Source organism: Pan paniscus, chromosome 3 (assembly GCF_029289425.2).
Source record: "Pan paniscus chromosome 3, NHGRI_mPanPan1-v2.0_pri, whole genome shotgun sequence".
Lineage (NCBI taxonomy): Eukaryota > Metazoa > Chordata > Mammalia > Primates > Hominidae > Pan > Pan paniscus.
In genome coordinates this window covers 86,524,190-86,538,601 of record NC_073252.2, presented here as the reverse complement: position 1 = coordinate 86,538,601, position 14,412 = coordinate 86,524,190, and the positions used below count along the sequence as shown (strand labels likewise).

Sequence of the window (14,412 nt, the reverse complement as noted above, 5' to 3'; positions counted from 1 at the left end):
CTTCAACTATGGAAAACACAGCTTTCTATAATAAAAGAGCTTTTAAAATAGCCCCATCTTCTTCATCTGAATACAAAAAAATACTTCTTTTGGAGGTTCATTTCCTTTTACACTATGGACTATTTGATGGCTACAATCTGAACAGTCATTGAAAACACACACAAAGTAAAACACCTATTGATTATTATTTTGAGAATTACTTCAGTTGTTTTCGAAGGTACCATAATGAGCTAGCTTAAACCTGGATAATAAAAAAGCCATATAGAATCACACATTTCAAAGCTGTAAACTTGCTGTCTTAATTTTTTATTTTTTTCTGAGAGCATGAGGCTTTTAAAATCACGTTAATGCCATGAAAAATTCCATTCATAACTTTCATTTAATAAATTGGAAAAGGAAATGGTAGACGTTTGGGGAAAAAAAGCCTTGCAGTATGAGATCCTTTTAGTCACAGGAACTGACTAAGTAGAGGAAAGAGGACTGGAAAGTTTTTTTCTAGGAAAAAAACCCCAAAACTGTTAGACTAATAGAAGATGCCACTGGGTACTTACAGTGTTTAAAATCATTCTAGAGCAGGATTCCTCAGCCTGGTCACTGTTGACATTTTGGGCCAGTTAATTCTTTGTCGTGAGGGGCTGTCCTGTGCATGGTAAGATGCTTGGTGGCATCCCTGGCCTCTGCCCAGGAGCACCACCCCAGTTGTAACCATCAAAAATGCATCCACACATTGCCAAATATTCCTGGGGTTCAAAATCATTCCAGTTGAAAAACCAGTGTTCTGGAGTCTTGCTACTAAAAGTGTGGTCTGCGATTCAGCAGCAGCATCCGGAAGCTGTTAAGAAAAGATTTCAAGCCTCCTATTTAGTATGATCCTAGTCATAATGAGTCAGAATTTGCATTTTAACAAGATTCCCAGGTGACTCATATGCATATTCAAGTTTGAAAAGCACTGTCAGATGATATGGATCATATTTATCCATTAGCAGGAGGGTAGTGGGGAAGAAGGAGGAATGGAAGGGAGTAAAAAAAGATAGAAGCTAGGAAACCTGGGTGATAGTGAAGGCACATAGCACTTTAAAACCAAGCATAAATAACTTTTCTTTTTGTGAAATTTTGAACAAAGTTGCCAGTAAGAACGATAAAGAAGAAAGTTTTATTATTGGGATTTTAAAGGGAAAAATATTAGAAAAGTAGAGATAAAGAAATTAGGACTATATATGAAGTTAGCCACAACTTTAAATCATTGAGGCCTAGATTAGAATCGTGACTATTAAGATCAAAGTGCTGAAAGCCAGAAGACTTATAAAGAAACAAATTGTAAGAAATGGTGAACAGCCAAATGTGAAAGAGAAATTACAAAGGCTTTTGGCATGCTGTTTCTCACCGGTCCCCTTCCAAGCTAGTCTGCATCATGACAAGGAAAACCTTGAGAAAGGGCAGGGGATAGTAGTATGAGTAGCATCGAATTACTCACATAGGTCTCAGGTGACATCGTTTTGCCTCCTTTTATCCCTTCAATTTTATCTATAAAATCAGAATTTTCCATGGTGTGATGGTTAATAATGTGTCAACTTGATTGGATTGAAGGATACAGAGCATTGTTCCTGGGTGTGTCTGTGAGGGTGTTGCCAAAGGAGATTAACATTTCAGTCAGTGGACTGGGAGAGGCAGACTCATCCTCAATGTGGGTGGGCACCATCCAATCACCTGCCAGCGTGGGCAGAATAAAGCAGGCAGAAGAAGGTGGAATGAGCAGACCTGCTGAGTTTTCTGGCCTTCATCTTTCTCCCATGCTGGATGCTTCCTGCCCTCGAACATCAGGCCCCAAATTCTTCAGCTTTTGGACTCTTGGACATACATCAGTGGATCGCCAGGGATTCTTGGGCCTTCGGCCACAGGCTGAAGGCTGCGCTGTCGGCTTCCCTACTTTTGAGGTTTTGGGACTCAGACTGGCTTCCTTGCTCTTCAGCTTGCAGATGGCCTGCTGTGGGACTTCACCTGGTGACCGTGTGAGTCAATTCTCCTTAATAAAGTCCATTTCGTATATTCATCTATCCTATTAGTTCTGTCCCTCTAGAGAACTCTAATACATATGGTATTAGTACAAGAGGTAAGTTATCTTGCCTCTTCCTCAAGCTCTCCCTTGAACCCTTGCAAAAAGAAAATTCCCCACATTGTTTTCCTAAATATTACAACTCTACGTCCAGAGGATGATTGTTTTCCTGAGTACTTGTTAGTACTTCTACTCTTCATTCTTTTTAGTAATTCTGATCAGGACCTTTTATTTTCTATTATAATGGGCCAATGTGATGGTTAATTTTATGTGACATCTTGACTGAGCTGAGGGATGCCTAGTTAGCTGGTAACACATTATTTGTGTTTGTGTCTGTGAGGGTGTTTCTGGAAGAGATTAGGATTTTAATTTATAGGTTGAGTAAAGAAGATCTGCACTCACTTATGTGAATGGACATCATCCAATCCTATGAGAGCCTGAATAGAACAAAAAGGTGGAGGAAGGGTGCATTTGCTTCTCATTTGAGCTGGGACAGCCATATATACTCCCCTGCCCTCAGATACTGGTGCTGGGTTCTAGAGCCTTTTGAGCTCCGATCTGGACCTACACTGTTGGCTCCCCTGGTTCTCAGGCCTTTGGACTTGGACTGAGTTATATCACCAGCTTTCTCCCGCTGGTTTTCCAGCTTGCAGAGGGCAGATTATGGGATTTCCAGGCCTCCGTAATTGTGTAAGTCAATTCCTGTAATAAATCTCCTGTTTTATAAATATATCTATATAGATATCTATATAGTGTTTCAGGCCACTATTCTTTACTATATATAAATCACTATTCTAAGTGATTTACATATTTTATTTAATGATCACATCTACACTCTGGGGTAGTTGACCAGTCAGGGTTCAGTGTAGGAAAAAGAAATTGTTCTAGGAATTTCCAGTATATAGGAATTTAATATACAGAACTATGTGTTTATAAATTCATTAAAATGGCTGGAAAAGCAGAAACAGGGGGCTGCTTCTGGAGTTTTGGTGTTAAGCTAATGCCCTAATAGCTGTGACCCAGAAGAAACTGTTACTGCAACCACTGCTGTGGCTGCCACAGCTGCCCTGTGCTAAGAAGACACTGCCCCTTGCATCTAGAGAGTGCAGCATTCATCTAACCCATGCAAATCCTGTGTCTGTCAGAACCTGAGTGTCAACTCTCCCTGCTGCAGGAAGCTCACCTCTGCCTCCCTTTCAAATTTCACGTGTGTGTATCTAGCTGGCAGAGTCTATTTCATAGCCAGAACCCTATCTATAAAGGAGTCTGGAAAATGTGCTTGTTCGTTTTCCAACTTCTTCAAATAGGAGGGTTGAGAGAGCAACAGCTCATCTTCAGATGGAGGTTGAGAGAGCAACAGCTGCCACAGATTTCAAGCAGAGTTGGAAAGAACTGCAAATTTTTTATTGATTTCATTTGTTCTAAATAGACAAATTAATATCATGTGGAGTTGCTTATCTGGATATTTTCTTGTGATATATTTATAGTTTTAGTGAACGCTTATTTTTAAAGTTTATATTTCAAAATATGTATGAATAGGATATTTTAAAGAACAAAATAGTGGTGATGACTCCCATTAAGAAATACTATTGGCTGTGCACGGTGGCTCATGCCTGTAATCCCAGAACTCTGGGAAGCTGAGCGGGGAGGACAGCTTGAGGCCAGTTCAACTAACCTGGGCAACATAGCACAACAACAATTTAATTTAAATTTAAAAATTTTTTTAAATTTTTAAATTTTAAAAATTAAAAAAATTTTTAAAAATACTGTTCCTGCCAGGCATGGTGGGTCATGCCTATAATCCCAGCACTTTGGGAGGCTGAGGAGGGCGGATCACCTGAGGCCAGGAGTTCAAGACCAGCCTGCCCAACATGGCGAAACCCCATCTCCATTAAAAATACAAAAAAATTAGCCAGGCATGATGTGGTGGTACACACCTGTGGTCCCAGCTGCTTGGGAAGCTGAGGCCAGGAGAATCACTTGAACCTGGGAGGTAGAGGTTGCAGTGAGCTGAAATCGCACCACTGCACTCTAGCCTGGGCAACAGAGCGAAACTCTGTCTCAAAAAGAATAAAAATAAAATACTATTCCTTTTTCCATATATTCACATCTTAATTATGTTGAACTTTTAGGCTTAAGCTCAAACCTGGCCATTTTCGTGATCAGTTTTGAAATGTTATAGTTATACACAGAAGCCATTTAAAATGTATATTAATATGCAGCCCTACAATATTTACTCAAGTCCATATTATTCACTCTTACCTGAGCTGTAGTATAGTATTGATGGCTCATCATACTCGTCTCTGCCTAGCAAACTTTCATATTCTACTTGCAAAGTTAAAATTGTTTTTGTGGATTAAAAAACGAGGAAAGGAGATAAAATGGGTGTCCCCTGAGGTCTCAGTAAATAATTTGTTACGGCTATAAGACCTATACTGACACTCCCCTAAGCACTCCTTAGGCCTTAGGCACAGCCTTCTTTGTGAGCCTCATATACAGTATAAGTTCAACAAATGTTGAATGAATACACAAAAGAATGCATTATATGTAAACCTGAATTTTTTATTTAACTTTATCCTGTGCTGTTTATTCCACTTAAGATTATAAACATCTTGAAAATAGGGATAGCTTTTTTTTTTTTCTTTTGGAGATGGAATCTCACTCTGTCGCCTAGGCTGGAGTGCAGTGGCACGATCTTGGCTCACTGCAACCTCCACCTCCCTGGTTCAAGCAATTCTCTTGCCTCAGCCTCCTGAGTAGCTGGGATTATAGGCACCGCCACCACACCAAGGTAATGTTTTGTACTTTTAATAGAGACAGGGTTTCACCATGTTGGCCAGGCCAGGATGGTCTTGAACTCCTCAGGTGATCCGCCTGCCTCAGCCTCCCAAAGTGCTGGATTATAGGCGTGAGCCACCACGCTCAGCCAGAATAGCACCTTATATGCCTTTATAACCCTCCTTTTCACCTCCTAATATAATCTGAGAACACAGGAGGTGATCAATATTTACTGAACCGAATCAATAGTTTTGAAATAAAGTATTCTTTTATCAATTATGAACTGGTAATGTTTATATTTTAAAACTACTTTATTAAATAAAAAATTTTAAATAGAGAAACATTTAAAGAACAATTCAGCAATATTTCAACCAGCTAAAGAAAACCAACAATTTTTTTTTTTTTTGAGACATAGTCTCTCTCTATTGCCCAGGCTAGAGTGCAGTGGTGTGATCTCAGCTCACTGCAGCCTCTGCCATCTGTTTTCAAGCGATTCTCCTGCCTCAGCCTCCCGAGTAACTGGGATTACTGGCACCTGCCACCACGCCTGGCTAATTTTTCTATTTTTAGTAGAGACGGGGTTTCACCATCTTGGCCAGGCTGCTCTTGAACTCCTGACCTCGTGATCCACCTGCCTTGGCCTCCCAAAGTGCTGGGATTATGGGTGTGAGCCACTGCGCCTGGCCTGTTTTTTTATTTTTTAGAGACAGGGTCTTGCTCTGTCTCCTAGGCTAGAGTGCAGCGGTGCCATCATACCTTACTGTAACCTCGAACTCCTGGGCCCAAGTGATCCTCCTTCCTCAGCCTCCTGAGTAGCTAGTACTTGCAGGCACTGCCACAGCCAACTTTTTTATTTTTTGTAGAGATGGAGTCTTGCTAAGTTGCTCAGTCTGGTCTTGAACTCCTGGCCTCAAGCAATCCTCCTGCCTCGTGCAGGATTACAGGTGTAAGCCACAGCACTCAGCCAACATTTTGGTTGTTATTTGTTTTTTGCCCCTATGCCGAAGTTCTGGGTTTAAAAATATAATCATTGTGCATACATTTTTGTGTCCTGCTTGTTTTCCACTTATTATAATTTTCTGTGTTGTTATGAGTTATTATTTTTAAATCTGAATAATGGTGCATGCCTGCCACATAGTGGACATTCAATAAATTAATAAATTAATACTTTATTCATTGATTCATAAACATTAAGAATTACATTTTTAAAATATTTACTATTTTGATAGATGAGAAATGGAAACTTCTTTGACTTTTTAAAAAATTAAGATCACTTTTATTTATCGAAGAGCAAAATAGTAAATTAACAAAACCTTAGCTGACAGAGAAATAACACCGGAAGTCTTGTGCATGTGATTATCAACTAAGTAACTGGTTGAAGTCAGGATATAAATCACTGGATAATTTTTTGTGGAAAGACAGAATAAATTGATGAGGCCCTTAATAAAGAAATGGAAATGAAACCTTGCCCTTTGGAGAAAGAGCACTCTGTAATTCCTATAGCCACCACTCTTCGTCAAAGAGAAACAGGGTTGTGACAATGGTCCCATGAGCCTGGACCTAGGACCCTCTTCAGCTTGTCTCTTGCTTGACTTTGGAGAGCAGACTGGGCATGACACAGAGGCCAGAGACTAATTTGACAATGGGAAGGTTAAAAACTTCATATCCTGGGCCCACTCTTTGATCTTGAGCCATTAGTTCCACAATTTCTCTTGGCCTTTCATGTCTAAAAAAATGTCCAAGTATTACTGTTACCACCTTGAGAGATGTGGCTGCTGCCATCAGTAGGTGAAAGGTTGTCTTGCTGCCTGAGATGGAAAGTCCCTAGCCAACACCTTATTTTCTGGCTGTATAAGACAGCGACCCAAAAAGCAAAGGGGTGGGAGGAGGACAGGCAGTCCAGCAGATGACCATTTAGAACTTCGTGCTATAAATGGTTTTGGATTGAAACGAGTCTCCCCAGCAGAGGGCAGTTGCAGGTCACACCCCCAGGGCCTGACTGGTTTTATCAATCTGGCTGTTTGGGGTCAGTGCAAAGGACATCCTCACCACCTGGATTGCACATATACACAGATGGTGATGATTCTGATATACAGGAAATTGGCGTGAAACTACAGTCTCGCTTTTGCATAGCAACCTTTCACTTTTGGATCTGAGGGGCAGGATGCTTGTTGCCCGCTGGACCAATCACTCATGCCATTTACGCCACAACAGTGCAGAAATGACTGGATGGAGTCCCACATCACCTTGGTGCTGTTGTCCCAGTGGTAATGGTAGATGCTGTCCGTCAGGCCCTCAGCTACCTATACATTCAGCTTCCGTTTGTAAACTAAGTGCAGGATGGCCAAGATCACCTCAGCAAGGAGGATAACCGGCAGCAGAATGAACAAGGACATAAGCAGGCACCTGTTTTTCTTGACAGAACCTATGCAGCGCAGGAAGGCAACCATCGTGATAATGGAGACCACGATGACAAGCACATTGCCCGGCATGAGGGAGGGGAGCTTATGGAAGAGCACTCCCAAGCTGTTGTGGATCAGCGGGTACATCCCCCTAACTGCAGCAGCCACAGAACCAAAAGAGCAAGTTGGGCTGTGTGTGGTAGCTCACGCCTGTAATCCCAGGACTTTGGGAGGCTGAGGCGGGAGGATCACTTGAGCCCAGGAGTTCAAGACCAGCCTGGGCAACATAGTGAGACCCTGACTTTACAAAAAAAAATTTTTAAATTAGCCGGGTGTGGTGGTGCATGTGCGTGCCTATGGTCCCAGCTAATCGGGAAGCTGAGGTGGGAGGATTGTTTGAGCTCAGAAGGTGAAGGCTGCAGTCAGCTATGATGGAGCCACTGCACTCCAGCCTGGGAGATAGAGCAAGATCCTGTCTCAAAAAAAAAAAAGAAAGAAAGAGAGAAAGTGAGAGAGAGTAAGAAAGAAAGAAAGAAAAGAAAGAAAGACAGGACATACTTCCATAATTTCAAGCTACTTGTGCCCATGCTGGGATATTCTGGTCCTTTTGCAGGCACTAGTCCTCAGCCCTTCAGACAGAATTTGTGATTATCCTTCAGATGGCCAAAACAAGGCTGGTAACATTCATGTCTAGAGTTATTTCAAAACTCCTTTGATGTTTGAAACTAGCATTACTACTTTACTATTGAGGATAATTTCTTAATGTTTATTGATCAACTGTATTTTCTTTTTTGCGAATTTTTCTTTTCAAATATTTTGTCCATTTATCTATTGGAAACTTGATTTTAATAAACTCATAATTAAAATTTATTAATAGGACTTTTATGATTTTTGTTTTTAAAATAAATGTTGGGCTGGGCACAGTGGCTCATGCCTGTAATCCTAGCACTTTGGGAGGCCAAGGTGGGTGGACTGCTTGAGCTCAGGAGTTCCAGACCAGCCTGGGCAACATGAAACACACCATCTCTACAAAAAATACAAAAATTAGCTGGGCGTGGTGGCATGCACCTGTATTCCCAGCTACCTGGAGGCTGACATGCCAGGATTGCTTGAGTCTGGGAGGTCAAGGCTGCAGTGAGTCATGACTGCATCACTGTACTCCAGCCTGCATGACACAGAGAGAATCTGTCTCAAGAAAATAAAATAAAAATAAAAAATAAGTGTTGTCAAATTAAGAAACAATTGGCAAAATGAAAGTAAGTCTTTGTAATCACAGAAAGAAAAGATCAAGCAGAGATAAATGTTAGTTCAAATACTAAATGATGCCATCTAGTGGAAAATTTATTTTGACTCATTTCTTTGGATTGCAGGTTCACAAATTTCAATGCCCCCAAATTTGGAATTGACAGGCTCTGTTAAAATACATAGTCCAGCCCCTCTTCTGCCTAGAGATTTCTAACTTCATGTGTGTGATAATCCAAGAATTGTGTTTCAATAGTATCCATATTGGAAATTAGAAAAATTCCATTTCAGTTAAAAAGAGTGTCCCAGAAGTACCTTGTGCTTTCCCTTTTCATCAGAATGTTTACTAGTTTCACCATAATAAATAATTTTATTGCTAAACATTCTTTAAATGTGTTAGCCCCTGTGCTGTTTTACTTGAATTGTTTTATTTAGTCTGTTCAAACACTGTAAGTTACATACTATTATTATTGTATTTCACAAGTGAGAAGGTTGAGGGTGAGAACTTAAGTAGCTTCTCCAAGATCACACAGCTATATTGTATCTGAGCCCAGAAACCATCAGGTTATTGTGCACAGGCCTATGTGACACGAAATGTCAGTCATGTGAATAGTGAAAAGGGACTAACTTTTAAAAGACCAGTTCCAGTCCCATGATCCTATCCTATCATCTACATTTAGCTTAGTATACTACAGGCAGAAATGAATTGTATTTCTTCATTACTAATGGCTATTTAGGGACATATTGCTTTGATATGTTGCAACTTAATACACACATGGTGATAGTCATACATTCATATGTTCCTTAAATATTGGTTGTTGATTTCTGGTGTTATAAATTTGAGGATGTTTTCAATACTTCGCTGTTACTCTCTATTCTTCCCCTAAATAAAGTAAACTGAACTGCCTCAAACCCTCTATGTGGAGGCAAACTGAAACTAATTTATTTATAACTGGTTAGAAAACCCAGTTGATAGAGATCTGTCAGCCAAGCTAGCTGAGGCATGTCAGCCAAGCTAGCTGAGGCTTAAGCATGGGTGCCTTCCCCTACCCAACAAGCGCCAAGGGTTGGGCCCACTCAGCGCTTGCAGAAGTCAAGCGCTGTTTCTCCTTAAGCAGAAACTTATCTTTCCTACAGCTCACCCCTTCCCTTGAGCCCAAAGTATCAACTGACTTCAACTGAAAAATTAATTCCTGCTACTGCCCTAGTCGGAAATAGTGTGAAGGTGACATAGGAACTTTACAGTAGTTTCCCTTGAGGGTATGTCCCGATAACTGCCCTATTCTCTAGTCCGTTAGTAACTCTAATAACGGAAAGTTATGACTGTGAAAGATTGCTTTGCGAGGGAAGGAAGGTGAGGCAACCAGAGACTTTCATTACCTCTTAAATATCTATCCAGTAGAAGTGTTTCCTTTTTGGTATCCTATAAGCTACATTAACCTTAGAAAATCTTCTGAGCATTAGTGAACAAAGAACATCAAAAAATAAACTGTTTTTTTTTTAAAAAAAACAGGATGGCCCAAAAAACAAACAAAAAATTAGGATGAACATATAAACATTTGTCAGTTTATTTTTACATTGGAGTGGAAGAGAAATTTGAAAATATAAACATATTTTTGGATTCTGTACTTCCAGCTCCAGGAACTCAAAGTGTGAAATGATAATGCCCAGTGATGCAAAAAAAAGTTCAGGTTGATATTCAGCAGAACGGAGGGAAAAAATGGATGACTAATGAGAATCTTTGAGTCTTCGGACATGGAAAAACTAGATGAAATAAAAATAAAAATAGACAACATTAATGGAGCATTAATTTGTGCCAGGCACTTTTCTAAATGTTCTTCGAATGCACAATCACATTTATGCCCTACCTACAAGGTAGGTACAATTATTAGTCTTATACAGATAAGGAAAATGAGCAGTTAAGTCATTTGCCAAAGTCATCCAGCTACTGATTGTGGACAGGGAACCAAGCTGTCAGGCCCCAGAGCCCAAGTTCCCATCTACTACACTGTAAGAAAGAGATCTAACATGGTCACTTTCTTGGAGAGTGGGAAGCAAACCTGGGATACAAATTCACTGAATGGATCACCCACTCATTGAATGGATCTTTAACAGGCAGATCACATCTGCCTGTTACACAGTTATTTAGGCCCCTTGAGGCCTCCAAGCTCATTTATAGAAGTAAATTAGCTGTGCTTTATTACGCAAATACTTCACAGTGACTGGGTCTCAGGCAGGAAGAATTTATATATTTTGGAGGGTCAGAGGCCTAGGCCATTCCTTCCAGGTTCTCACTTTTTTTAATGAGAGAGAAAAAAGCCAAACAAGGTTACAGAAACTAATGGTATAGTAAAGATGTACATGAAACAAATGAGCGCTTTCAATACATCCATGACAATACATTCAATACAATACATAACAGTGTGTTTGAAACTTCACTTGGAGGTAACCACGTAGGTCCAAGCCTAACTCCCTACAACTCTGAGGCCTGGCCACTGGCTTCCTAGCATCCTTGCGACAGGCCCCGGTGAAAACCCAGACACCTTGACTTAAACACTGGTTTAGTTTGTAGTCTGGTAAGGCGGCGGGGCACTCACCAGAGGCCCCTGCCCTGGGGCTGTCCTCCGAACTATAGATGACGCCCGTGGGAAAAGCAGTCGGAGCAGAAGCACCCTCGGAACCAAAGCGCCCGCCCCGCCTACTCCTCGGCAGCGTTTCCTGGAGCACCAGGGGGCGGGGCCTGCCCGGCTGGCCTGGACGAACGGGAAGCCGGGAGCTCGGCCACGGGTGGCGAGGCTGCGGTGAGGCCTGGTCTCCGGCTGCCAGACCATGCTGAGTGGAGCACGCTGCAGGCTCGCCTCAGCGCTGCGGGGGACGCGCGCGCCGCCGTCCGCGGTCGCCCGTAGGTGCCTGCACGCGTCGGGGTCGCGGCCTTTGGCCGACCGGGGCAAAAAGACTGAGGAGCCGTCCCGCGCCTTCGATCCGGCGCTGCTGGAGTTCCTGGTGTGCCCGCTCTCCAAGAAGCCGCTCAGGTAACTCGCTGGCCTTGGCCCTTCCTTTGCAGCCTCCCGGTGGACGGAAAGGGAGCGGTGGACCGCGGCCTCTTGCAGCCACTGGGGCCTTGTAGGTCGGTCAGGTACTCTCCGCTGCCATATTCTGGACTCTGTCCTCGCCGGGCGCACAGCGGGCAGGACGGGGGAGACCGGAGGCCAGGGGAGCTGCGTCCCACCTCTCCCAGAACACATCGCCAGCCTGCGGGAATGGCTCGAAGCGTTTTAGGGTTCGCCACCGGCTGCGCATTGCAATCACCCGGGGACCGTTTTAAAAATGCCGATTCCCCGACAGCCCCCAAGACGGGCAGACTTGGAATGCTCGCGGAATGGGACCTGAACATTTGTATTTTCTTTCTTTTTTTCTTTTTTTCCTTTTAAGAGACCGGGTGCCCCCTACGTTGCCCAGACTGGCCTAGAACTCCCGCCTCAGCTTCCTCAGGAGTCGAGAGACAGGCGCCGCCCCCACGCCCAGCTTATTTGTGTTCTTAAACGGTCCCTAAATGATTTCTAACGTACCACCAGGTTTATGAACCACTGCGATTCAGGACAAGTCCAAAGCCTTCCGGTTTTTAAGCCAAGATAATGAAAAGTATTGTTGTATCCTCCAGATTCTTGTGAAAGTGTCTTGTACAACTGGTGCCTGACAATCTTAAGCAATTCAGCTGTGTTTGCTGCCCAGTGGCTCTTAGTTGTGGCCTAGCAGGTTTCGTAGAAGCCTCTTTAACTAGTTTTTGGGAAGACAGCTCTACAGTTTCCAAGCTACCAAAATTGAATATTGACAACACTAACGCTAGTATTACAAATCGCATAAACACCAAAATGTTATCAGTGGTTATCTTTGAATGGTAGATTGCTAGCAATTTTTCGTATTTCTTTTTCCCGTAATAAACATATTATTCAATTTTCTCGAACCTTGAAATTATCATTTGATTTACGTTTATAACTAGCTCACTGCAGACTTAGTGCTTTCGAAAGTTTCTTCATTTCTGCCCTCTCACCTTTTCCAGTGATTTCCTTCTAATGGATTAGTTAAGTTTCTCTACTTAGCATTTATTCTAAAACGAAGAAGTTGATTTTTCTCTAGTGTTTATTCCAGTAGTAAATTAACAGGGATGGTTTGGGGGTTGACCAAAGTAATGAAGGAATATTTGGATAAGAGAGGGGGATCTTTTCTGACTAGTATGAAAAAGAATTAAGGAATAACTTGTGAATAAGGTGAAAAAGAGAATATGAGAGAAACTGACTAAAATGGGAATAATTATAGATTGTAAGATAATTTTTCTAAGATAAAAAGTTGAATTGGCTATTGTTGCTTTTAGAATTAAAGAAGACTATTCTGGGATTAACTCCATACCAAAAATTGGATAAATGGTGGTATTTGTTGAAAATCAGGCACTTCAAGCATTTTATTTTCCCACAACTCATTTTGTTCTTTTTTTTTTTCCACCTCAGATATGAAGCATCAACAAATGAATTGATTAATGAAGAGTTGGGAATAGCTTATCCAATCATTGATGGGATCCCTAATATGATACCACAGGCAGCTAGGATGACACGTCAAAGTAAGAAGCAAGAAGAAGTGGAGCAGCGCTAGTTCATAATTTAAAAAAATTTAAAAAACGCAACAGCCAACTTAGTACCATATACCTTTTAAAACACAGTGGCAGGTAATAAGTGGAAGAGAAGAATGTTTCTGTCTCTTCCTACGTTGACTGTTCTTATTCCACTGGTTTCTTTAGCAGGACTGTTCTACTCAGCCTCTGTGGAAGAAAACTTCCCACAGGGCTGCACTAGCACAGCCAGCCTTTGCTTTTACAGCCTGCTCTTGCCTATTACCATACCAGTGTATGTATTCTTCCACCTTTGGACTTGGATGGGTATTAAACTCTTCAGGCATAATTGATGCAACTAGAGTCAATATGCTGTATATATTAATGACAGCTCTTGGGCATCGATCTCTGAAAGCTCAAATGGATGGAATTTAGTTTGCGGGAAAGAGGCTTTGCTTTGCGCATATCAGGCTTAGGACTGTGGGAGGCTTAAGTTGCAGATGCTTCTTTTATTGTACTCTTGTTCTGCCCTTGTTTTTTGAAGGCTCTGACTTATAACTGCTGTATCAGAAGAAACATTTTGACAGTGTCTTGTTGGAGATGAACATCCCTAATTGACATGTGATGACTATTTCTTATTCCATTCATCTAAGAGTCATTGAAATTTTGTTTTGCTTGTTTGTTTAGCTTCAAGGTCTTTGGTAAAAGTCACATGTTAGGGATGACTGAAATAATTCCAAAGGAGTGATGTTGGAATAGTCCCTCTAAGGGAGAGAAATGCATTTGAACGAATGTGATATAAAACCACATAATCAAATAGAAACTTCATGTACTTACAAAAACTGAGTTTGTAAAATTACCTTCATTTCTTTGACATTAAGTGCTTATATTAGCAATAAACATGTTGACACTTTCCTATAAAAAATAAACCAGTTTGCAGTAGTCATTTGTTTGTTTGGTCACAGAAGTGTTAATGATACTAAGGGAAGTTGTAAAACTGCACTAAATGTAGTTGTGTTTAGAGAGGTACTTAATACCCAAAACAGAATCATTTCCTGGGAAAGTGAGGGGTGGGAAGACTTGCAAGTAGTGGATTGTACCCTGTTGAGCTTAGAGCCATATTTGAGCCACATTTCGGTTTATTTTCCCAGGATGCCGAATAACACCACTAAGGGCATGAGCATCGACACATTAATGGCCCCTGCTTTTCTAGAACTTTCAACAAGACTAATCAAGCATAGTACAATACTTCTGAAATATAGTGTGTTTCAGTAGTTAACCCAAAGAAACCTAAGAACCGAATACAAACTTTATTTTTATTGGAATCTTATGTT

The 14,412-nt window shown here is 41.4% G+C and overlaps 2 protein-coding genes and 1 pseudogene across 2 annotated transcripts; 2 read left to right on the top strand and 1 right to left on the bottom strand.

Annotated features, from left to right (window-relative positions):
• Nucleotides 1–316: 316 nt before the first annotated feature.
• Nucleotides 317–11,306, bottom strand: LOC112439594 (leukocyte surface antigen CD53-like; annotated as a pseudogene).
• PYURF (PIGY upstream open reading frame) lies at nucleotides 10,736–14,007 on the top strand. The gene is made up of 2 exons (XM_008963662.4): nucleotides 10,736–11,507; nucleotides 12,981–14,007. The coding sequence occupies exons 1-2, from the start codon at nucleotides 11,305–11,307 to the stop codon at nucleotides 13,120–13,122; spliced, it is 345 nt and encodes a 114-aa protein (XP_008961910.2). The 5' UTR covers nucleotides 10,736–11,304; the 3' UTR covers nucleotides 13,123–14,007.
• Nucleotides 13,216–13,431, top strand: LOC100973017 (PIGY upstream open reading frame). Its single transcript, XM_055111620.2, has one exon. The coding sequence runs from the start codon at nucleotides 13,216–13,218 to the stop codon at nucleotides 13,429–13,431; it is 216 nt and encodes a 71-aa protein (XP_054967595.1).
• Nucleotides 14,008–14,412: the final 405 nt, after the last annotated feature.

What these genes read in the sequence shown, in the direction of transcription:
- LOC100973017 (XM_055111620.2), top strand. Translation starts at nt 13,216, where the DNA reads ATGTTTCTGTCTCTTCCTACGTTGACTGTTCTTATTCCACTGGTTTCT.
- PYURF (XM_008963662.4), top strand. Translation starts at nt 11,305, where the DNA reads ATGCTGAGTGGAGCACGCTGCAGGCTCGCCTCAGCGCTGCGGGGGACG. An exon ending in CTCTCCAAGAAGCCGCTCAG is followed by an intron (nt 11,508 to 12,980) that starts GTAACTCGCTGG and finishes TTTCCACCTCAG; the next exon opens with ATATGAAGCATCAACAAATG.